This window comes from Rhagoletis zephyria, unplaced genomic scaffold, assembly GCF_001687245.7.
Source record: "Rhagoletis zephyria isolate East Lansing unplaced genomic scaffold, Rhagoletis_zephyria_1.1 Rzeph_scaffold_01161, whole genome shotgun sequence".
In the NCBI taxonomy this organism is placed as follows: domain Eukaryota; kingdom Metazoa; phylum Arthropoda; class Insecta; order Diptera; family Tephritidae; genus Rhagoletis; species Rhagoletis zephyria.
Window position 1 is genome coordinate 95,583 of NW_016158245.1, and position 9,696 is coordinate 105,278.

The 9,696-nt window shown below is 36.9% G+C and overlaps 1 protein-coding gene across 4 annotated transcripts; it reads right to left on the reverse strand.

Moving 5' to 3' along the window:
* Positions 1 to 1,311: 1,311 nt before the first annotated feature.
* On the reverse strand, positions 1,312 to 6,841 carry Osbp (oxysterol binding protein). 4 transcript variants are annotated; one of them, XM_017616174.1, is made up of 3 exons: positions 6,501 to 6,841; positions 4,501 to 6,206; positions 1,312 to 2,423 (listed from the first exon to the last, which is right to left on the reverse strand). In XM_017616174.1, the coding sequence occupies exons 2-3, from the start codon at positions 6,142 to 6,144 to the stop codon at positions 1,674 to 1,676; spliced, it is 2,394 nt and encodes a 797-aa protein (XP_017471663.1). In that variant the 5' UTR covers positions 6,145 to 6,206; positions 6,501 to 6,841; the 3' UTR covers positions 1,312 to 1,673. The 4 variants fall into 4 exon arrangements, with proteins under 4 accessions (XP_017471663.1, XP_017471662.1, XP_017471659.1 ...); XM_017616173.1 differs by having other exon boundaries at positions 6,459 to 6,841; XM_017616170.1 differs by having other exon boundaries at positions 4,501 to 6,338; positions 6,399 to 6,841.
* Positions 6,842 to 9,696: the final 2,855 nt, after the last annotated feature.

Sequence of the window (9,696 nt, forward strand, 5' to 3'; positions counted from 1 at the left end):
TACTAACAGTAGCGTTTTGAAATTGTTCAAATGCTCACATAAAGGCGTTGGTCATAAAAAGAAAAACTAAAAACAATAATAGGATCGCGCTAGTTATGAATCACAATAAGTTTATGAGTGGCTCGATAAAAATGTATTTTTACCAATCGCCGTTCTTTGGCGATGTCAATCGCAGAACTTGGCAACATTAGTAATGAACAGCGGATGTCGTTCTATACCTCCATATACATTGCCGCCCACTTTAATAGCGCCCCCTTTTGATCCTCAGTATTGCCAGTTTTCCTCTTGTTTATATTGCTTTTTTGAAAATACATATAGCATATTCTATAACAAAACTCATGTAAATCCAATTTTAAAACAATACAAAATTCATAAAAATTGAACAAACTTTTTTAAATTGTTTGGTTGAAGGAGTTACACATTTTCTTCTATACAAAGTATGTTCGCCTATTCTTTTTATATGCACATCGTGCACCATGTTTGTTATACATATATTGAAGCCCATTTGAATACTCAAAAAATTCGATTTTTTTTTTTCAAATGTTGGAGAATCGGATATACTTGTTTCTGTATTTTTATAAAAAGCTAATAAATTTTAAATAAACAAAAGGAAGACTAAATATTGAGAAACAAAAGGGGGCGCTATTCAAATGCCCGGTACTGGATGTACTTACATATGCATAAGTAGAAAAAATACTTGCGAAAAATTTGTAAATACTTGTGTTTGTGTGTATGTTTATTTAACCATGAATTTCTATTTTTTCCTTTAAGTAATACTACAATATTATAATAGTAATAATAATGTTTTTTAACATGTAACATCTATATTTGTTAGCTTGCATTTTGCTTTTATTTATGTACATTAAAACAAGGTAAAAGGAGACAAATTTACAATACAAACAAAGCAATATAATACGAGTGGAAAGTAGCGTAGAGTAGTGTGTAAAGTTGCAATGTTTTTTTTTTACGAAAATTACATACATACTCATTATAATAATTGCTGCCCATTTATATAAGTGTACATACATATAATAATCATATGTACATATGTATGTATAATTGGACTCGGCATTTATGACGGCATATCGTTCACTATCGTCGATATATCGCAAAATACCAGCAGCTATTCGTAGATATTTGCTAAAACTAACAAAGAGCAAGATTATTGTTTATTGTACGGAATTCTTTTATTTTCCGCTTTTGCTTTGCATACACATATGTACTACCCCTGTTTTGCTTTAGATTTTTGTGTACTCTTTTGCCAATATGTATTTCTAAGCGCATTGCTAATAATAACTCATACAAAAATGCTTAAAGTCCTTTAAGAAATTTAATAGTATTTTTTGTTTAAAATTAATATTTTTAATAATTTACTTATACAGCACAATTCTTTTCATGTAAAAGGGCATCAACTTCAATTTCTTTATGATTATTTTCATGGTGTAATTTTGCATTCTCTGCTCTTTTTTTCTGCATGTAAAAGTATTCGTGTAAGTAATTTTTCATATTTCTTTATTTGGACTTTGTATTTACTTGAAAAACTTTTATTTTGTTTTCTTTACTTTTGTTTTAATAATTAATTTTAACTTTAACTTTCGCAATTAATCATCAGCTTTTCAAATATGCGGTAATGGTTTTTGCTGTTTTGCCTTTCTTAAAAATGTTAATTGCATTTAGAATATATCAGGACACATAGACCAGTCTTGGTCACGCTTGTGCTGCCAATAGCGTTCGTTGAAAACATGCACCAAATTATCGCTTCCCTCTTCCTTTTCGCGTCTAAACCAAATCGGTTCATATGGGGGATATGGTCGCCCCTCATTCGCTGCGGCTTCAGCTTCCGCTTCGCGTTCTCGCCGCTTTCTGCGTTGTTTCTCCTCTAGACGCAATTTCTCACGATTACTCTCGTCCCATCGACCTTCTTCCATCAAACGCTGATCGGGCCGTAGACGGGAGTCGGTTGGAGCAACGCCCTCTTCTGGTTCATTCAATTGGGCTGCCAATGTAGTAAAGTTATAGAACTTTTCATTATCTGGTGGCGACTCTCGGCGCGTCCACACTGTTTTGTAGCCATTGGTTTGGTAAACTGGACTATCAACGGTGCCAGTAGTGGAAAGAACGGGCGCAATTTCAATGGAAGAATCCCAAGTGCCACGCAGCACCCATTTAACTTCTTTATTTCGATTCATGATTACGCCCTTAACGCGGCGCTGTTGTTCGCGTGAGAAATACGAATAGGGAATATATTTTAGATGGCATACAAGGCCTGATGCTGCATTAATTCCCCTGATCTCCATATCGCCATGTTGATCGACCCACAATTTCCCAACGATAATATTATTCACAGTCGTTGTCACTTTACGCCATGTATATTTGTGACCAGTTGCGGGGAAATTCACGAATGCGCTACCAAGAGGAATAACCTGAAAATTGCAAAAAAGTGGAAAAAATCAGTTTACTTTGATGTACTTTTATTGATAATTAATTAAAGCTAATACAAAGGTCAAACAGGCGCGTGCATGTGTGTACTCACGTTACACTCACTAATGGCTTTGGTTTTACCCTACAGTGAATGGGGCCAAATCTAATTTATCTCGGAAATATATCATTTTAGGACTAGTTTTCACCGACAGCTTTTGAGCAATTTATTGATGTAGACAAGTGCGTATGCATACATATATACAACACACACAAACATGTTCCGAATGGGGAGAGATATCGATCAATGCAAGTGTGCACGTTCGTCTGTGCCCGCGATATCTATTAGATTAATATATCTCAGCGAGACTTAGCACCTCGTAGGTACTGAAAATGGGCGTAATCGGACTCGTTTAATAAGAAATGAAATTAACACACAAATTAATCTTTTTAAACGTTCAAGTTCATAGTGTAAAAAATTTAACTTATACCTATCTCATATCTGAACAATCAGTTGAACATTTATAAAAAGCGAGAGCGCTCCAAAATTTTATTTGGATATATTTAAAATTGAGGGGCACGGTACTTTGTGTAGACAGATGAAAACAACTTCGCTTCTCGTCCTGTTAATTTTGGTATATATTTTCATTATGAAAGATAATCAGCCTCATCATGAGTTTCATTTTCCCCGAATCTGTTCACTTTCAACTTTTTCTTTCCATGTATTTACTATGGGCGGAAGAAAATTTTTCGGGTGATTTTGTTTTTGGGCGAAACTCAATTTTCAAGCCTGACGAGATATGAAAATGGCGTAGCCATATTTCAAATCAGCGTGCAAAACTCCATTGACTGATTAGTTACAAACAAGTTCTTTTAATTCTACTCCGATGTAATGCGCGAGTGGGTCCGGAGAAAGGATCGCACGGGCCACTTGGCGGATAGTTTCCTTATGGCAACGTCCGTACGAAAACTTTTTATTTTAAAATTTTTTCGCAGAGCTCGTTTTTTTAACCAAACAAACCTCTGGGTGGGTCTTGCGTTGAAGCTTACAAACCAATTTTTTACATACAAATAAGGCGCACATTAATGTACATACGCACATACATATGTATTTGTGCAAGAGCATCGGCGTAGCCAGAATGAAATTTAGGGGGGCTCGACCCTATTAAGCTGGCATTTCAGGGTACTATTTTATATATATATATAAGGAAAATTTGAAAGTTAGGGGGGGCTCGAGCACCCCCCTGCCCCTACCTGGCTACGCCCATGTGCAAGAGTGTCATAATCCCAATTTATTAGTTAAGTATGCAGAAATTACCTTCTATGTTGCGTAAAAATTTCATAACTGTAAGTATCGATTACCACAGGTCATTAGGAGAAAACTTGTCATCATTTTGACTATTGGAGTGTAAACTTTAAATCCGTTTTTCTCGAGTTTTTGATTTGTTGGATTATGACACTATTCCAGCAAATTAGCGATTTGTACATAATTGTATTTAAGCCCTCACCACTTTTTTATTTATTTTTTTTTTCAAAAATTGTCCTGTTGACAGAAGTAAGAAAAACTCTAGGAGCCAAAATTATATTGTTGATTTTCCCAAACAGTCTGACCCCTTGGTCAGCGTATTTATTTGGAAAATTAGAAACGTTTCAAATAAAACCCGTTATGAAGTAGGCATACTTCGTATCCCACTAAAGGGTCACTAAGCGAGTATCAGTGGTCTTTCCTACATGGATGCTATCAATCGTTTGCAGGTATGCCTACGAGAACATGCGCGCGGCTAAGTCAACAAATAAACGAAGAAAATTGACGACCGAATTAAAAAAGGGCAAGCGTTTGAACAGTCGAAACAATCGGTCTATTGCGTGTTAGAACGACAACGATATTTAATTGAGGCTATTTTGCAAACTACGTATATAGTAAACTATGTATATAGTAAATATATTTATATTCGTATATGTATGTATATGCATGTGTATATAAATGTTTGCATACGGCTATGGTCAAATGAAGTTTTTACTTGATATGCAACTCAAAATTGTTTAGATATACTAAAGCATCTATAATGTTATATAACTCACCTGCAAATATTTGCCACGAAACTTGCTTGTCATGGTGAACTCCTGCCAGCAGGCCCACTCGCGGCCCTCGCAGTGAAACGCAGCCATTGGAGGATGATGTGATACTTGTTCAGCCACTACACGCCATCCAAGATCATCCATACGATCGCATTCGTAGGTTTCACCCAAAAGCGGATTGAAAGGTTTACCAGTGCGATTTGCTGTTGTTGCGTAGCTAGTTATGGTGAAGGCTGCCACGTACGCCAATTGTTCACATTCGTCAGTGCAACGTGCAGCTGCATCCAACAAATCTGCATACTCGTAATCTTCCGTAAGCCTTTGCAACATTGAGAGTGGTTCATTGAAATTAACTGGCATCGGTATTTTAGACAACTCCTTGCCGATGCAATTTTTCATTATTGACCACAAATTTAGCGGATAATTTGGTTTATCTGGCACGCGAGTACGTCGTTGTCTAGTAGTTTTCGAAAGTTGTAGGCTCTTTTGGGTTTTCGGATTTCCATATTTGTGATTTGAACTGCTTTGTTCGGAGGATGTGTTACTTTTTTTGCTAATTACAACCACTTGCTGAGGTTCGGATTCGTTTTGCTTTTGCTCTTCATTTTCCGATGAGCTACTATGATGTGCTTGCTCTTCGGAATTAGAGCGAGTCTTTTGGAGTTTCATAACAAAAGATCCGTCCTCGACATCGACGCCTTTGTGGTTGCCTGTATTCGAGGGCAATGTCATTACAAATTCGGAAGCTTCCTTCGGCAAGTTTTCTCCAAACACTCCGTTGTTCTCTTCCGCGTCGAAAAATTCGTTTTCGTCGTCAGATGTAACTGCATTCAGCGAGGCAGTACTTTCGTTTGCTATTGCCAATGATTTGTTTTGGTGCGCGGCTGTGTGTGCGGCTTGCTCAAGGCGAGTTTGTTGCTTGGCTAACATCTCTACCATTTCTTCCAAACGTTGTCGTTGCTCTCTCTCGTGCTCAACCATTTTTGACCATTTGTAGCCTTGCGACTCAGCGCTGCGCAGGTAATCATTACATGCATTAATCATTGCATTGCATGTAATACGGAAAAGTGTAGCGCGCTCATTAACTATCTTTGTGCGACTGGCAAGCGACTCTTCATCATTCGATTCTAACTCAGTGAGGGCTCTCTGTAATGCTACACCATGTTTAGTGATTAAATCGTAACAGGTGCGCAAGCTCTCCAAACGACCACTTAGGTCGGCAATTACTGTGTGGATTTCTTGACTGGGTACAACATGTGCCGTCTGAACTTCCTCCTCTTCTTCCGATTCCATAGTTCGAATGGCTTTCGCCTTGGCCAACTCCAGTGCTGTCACCCAAGACTGTCGTTCTACCTCATTGGCAGCTTTTATGTGAAAGGTTTGGGTACCTCCATTTGAGATAACAAATGTGCAGGAATCTACTGTGTGTATGAGAGCACCATGAAGCGATATTGTTCCGCGGCATGTGTGGTTCATTTCTGCTTGATTTCGATAGTAGCTCAAAACTCCACGAGATAGAACAAACCAACGCCGTTGGTAGCCTTTAATATAGTTGGTCCACTTCATGAGCCAACCCTTCATTTCGGGATCTTTACTGCCAGTCGAACTCCGTTCCGGAGTAGGTTTATTCAGAACCATATCCGACATTGCTGAGGGGGTAGTTTCCGTCTCCCTTGTCCTTTCCAAAGATCCGGCCGGACCTTGCAAAACTTTTTTTTTGGTTTGCACACCGCAAATTATTAATTGACAAATACCGTAGCCGCCACCACCGCCAGCACCCAAAACAAATCAATGTGTAAAGTTCGTCACACAATCAATTGTACATACAATAATATATATGAAAAAATATGAAAGATAGGAACAAGAAATTAGCACAGCATTTAACGCCACGTACTAATGNCAAATCAAGAAAAGTGGAAAGATAGGAACAAGAAATTAGCACAGCATTTAACGCCACGTACTAATGAACTTTTTCACTGTTTTACAGATGCACTTCAATTTACCCCGTTGTCGTCGATACTCTGATTATTCTTTTATTGCATTAGAACTTCACGATTCACGTTTATATGCTGCTAAAATGCACGAAATTTCAATTTTTCAATGCGAAAATTGAAAAATTTCACTAGGCATAGAAAATAAAACGAGAATTTGACACAAAGTGACGTCGATCTGGTGGGGTTCAGTGATGCCAATAAATACCATACACCTGTGTTGCCAACATTCTATTTAGGGGTAATATTTTAGCATAGAACAATACGATTTGATTTTTTTTTTAAGTTTACCGTTAAAAGAAATATTCTAGACAAGTAAAAGGGGAAACTATTATTTACCATCACGGTCCACAAACTTGCAAAAAATTAGTATATTGTCAAATAATTTTTATTTTATTTATTTATTTTTTNTTCACTAGGCATAGAAAAAAAAACGAGAATTTGACACAAAGTGACGTCGATCTGGTGGGGGTCAGTGATGCCAATAAATACCATACACCTGTGTTGCCAACATTCTATTTAGGGGTAATATTTTAGCATAGATTTGATTTTTTTTTTTAAGTTTACCGTTAAAAGAAATATTCTAGACAAGTAAAAGGGGAAACTATTATTTACCATCACGGTCCACAAACTTGCAAAAAATTAGTATATTGTCAAATAATTTTTATTTTATTTATTTATTTTTTTACAGTCTGTTAGACTTCATTACAAAAAAGCTTTAACATTCTTATAATTAGATTTGGACTTAAAATTTGNGGGGAAACTATTATTTACCATCACGGTCCACAAACTTGTAAAAAATTAGTATATTGTCAAATAATTTTTATTTTATTTATTTATTTTTTTACAGTCTGTTAGACTTCATTACAAAAAAGCTTTAACATTCTTATAATTAGATTTGGACTTAAAATTTGAAACAAAATATTAAATATAATATGCTCTACGGAAAATTTTAAAGAGCATTATTTCTTTATCACAGCAATTATTTTATGTCAATATAAAAGCATGCAATTTTCCGGAAGTTATGTAGACGGTTGAAAAGGTCGAGTCTCCAATCCGCGCTATAATTTTTGGGTTACTCCTTGATATCTCCTGGGTGGTCGAAAAGGCCGAGTTTCCGATCCACCCAGTCGCGCTTGCGTGACGGTTGGAAAGGNAAAAACCAAAATTTTAAATACAATATGCTCTACGGAAAATTTTAAAGAGCATTATTTCTTTATCACAGCAATTATTTTATGTCAATATAAAAGCATGCAATTTTCCGGAAGTTATGTAGACGGTTGGAAAGGTCGAGTCTCCAATCCGCGCTATAATTTTTGGGTTACTCCGCATCTTGATATCTCCTGGGTGGTCGAAAAGGCCGAGTTTCCGATCCACCCAGTCGCGCTTGCGTGACGGTTGGAAAGGCCTAGTTTCCAATCCGCTCATTTATTGTTTATTATCTAAGGGTTTTAATGTACTCTAGGTAGTCGGAAAAGCCGAGTTTCCGATCCACCTAGTCTCGATATCTTGGTGGTTGGAAAGGCCTAGTTTCCAATCCACGCTAATGTTGATATATCACTATCTTGTAGGCTGCGTTCTACAATAGTCATATAGCAGCCGCTTGAAGAGTGATAGTATCACATTTTTTTATAGCCTTTGGTAATTCATTGAAGCCTTTATAGAAAATATTTGTTTTGTCCACTTCCGTTCTATACTTCGGGAGTCTGAAGATGTTGTTCTCTCTCAACAAATATGTATGCGTCTCATTTATATATCGGAGATTATCGCTAAGATAATCCGACAGGTTGCCCTTCTTAATATTGTACTCAAACTTCATAGCGTGGTAAAAAAACTTGTTGCTTCTTCCATTGAGAAAGCACAAGCTTCAGCGCAGTGTCACAGGAATGTTTAGCTCTGATTTCAGATTGTTCTTTATGAGTATTTTATTGGATTCCACATAGTACTGTAGCTAGTTTTTCACAACGGTTTCTAGCATTTGCTCCAAGCTAGGGAGAGTATTAATGGGCCTTAGCTCCTCAGATTTAACCGTTTTTCCAACATTCTTAACGGGCACTATTGATGCAATTTTCCATTCTTCCGGTATTGATCCTGTTTGGAGACTCTTATTTATTAGTAGGGCATAGAAATATCCCATATAATCAGCAGAGTCCTTAATAACACCTTCAGGTAGAAGGTTGTTTTCCCCAATTTTCCGCTTAATTTTTTTGGCAATTTAAAGAATATCTTCCGTTGAGACCTCTTCAAATTTTAGCGTACTTGTGGAAGCTCGTTGCTCGAAAAAGTCATAGTTTACACACTCTATATTGGTATGTATTCCCAAAATGCTGTCCACGAAAAAATAATTTAAGTTTTCCGCAATTTCAAAGCTGTCTACGTAGTTGGTGTTATATGTTATCACTTTTCCAATATTTTCTGTGCCTCCGTGTTATTGATCAGGTAGTCGACTACCTCCTTTAAGTATTTCTACATGAGTCGGCTGTCACCCTTATTTATTTCCACCTTATTATGTAAATATGAGTTCTGCAACGTAGAAGGGCTTTGACTGGCCTTGACGACTTTTTTAAAACAAAAAATATTTAAGATAGTCGGAACTACGATACCGGAATGACACGAAGACAAACTATCTTCGGCCAAGGGCCATAAACTTAACAGAAATCCACCCGATTTTTCCATCATAGAAATCCCGGAAAGTCTGGTCCGAACTCTTCTGGCCCACACCGGCGTGGAACAAAATATCCAGAACATGGTCATGCAGTTAGTTAACCTTCAGCACCAGGATGAATACAATATTATATCAATATAATATGATGTTGAGTACAACATTCAGTTCAGTCCAAATTAGGAAGGACCTTCCGTGCTGTTTGAGGAAAATACGTGGTTTTCGACAAGGCGATTCACTCCCGTGCGGCTTATCAGCATTCTCCATCTTCCAGTTCTTTCATGTGGAGCAGAAACGTGGAAGGTGTCAAACAAATATGAGAAGGTTTTGGGCAAGGCACATTAAACAGGTAGTATCAGTAGAGCAAAAACAAAATTTGCGTGTATTTTGTTGTTGCTTCTGGTATCGAAAGTGTCAAAAACTGTTCTGAATTTTTTCTTCTAAATCAAAGCGTGCCATGTGAAATACAAAAAATTATAAAAAATAAAAAATTGAAATTGGAAAAAATAAAAATTGATGCAACTTTCTTTCCTAGTAAATTTGTTT

Bases quoted from the DNA above. Each gene is read 5' to 3' on its own strand.
- Osbp (XM_017616174.1), bottom strand. From the start codon at position 6,144: ATGTCGGATATGGTTCTGAATAAACCTACTCCGGAACGGAGTTCGACT. The intron at 2,424-4,500 runs GTGAGTTATATA...TGCAATTTTCAG, and splicing joins TTCGTGGCAAATATTTGCAG to GTTATTCCTCTTGGTAGCGC.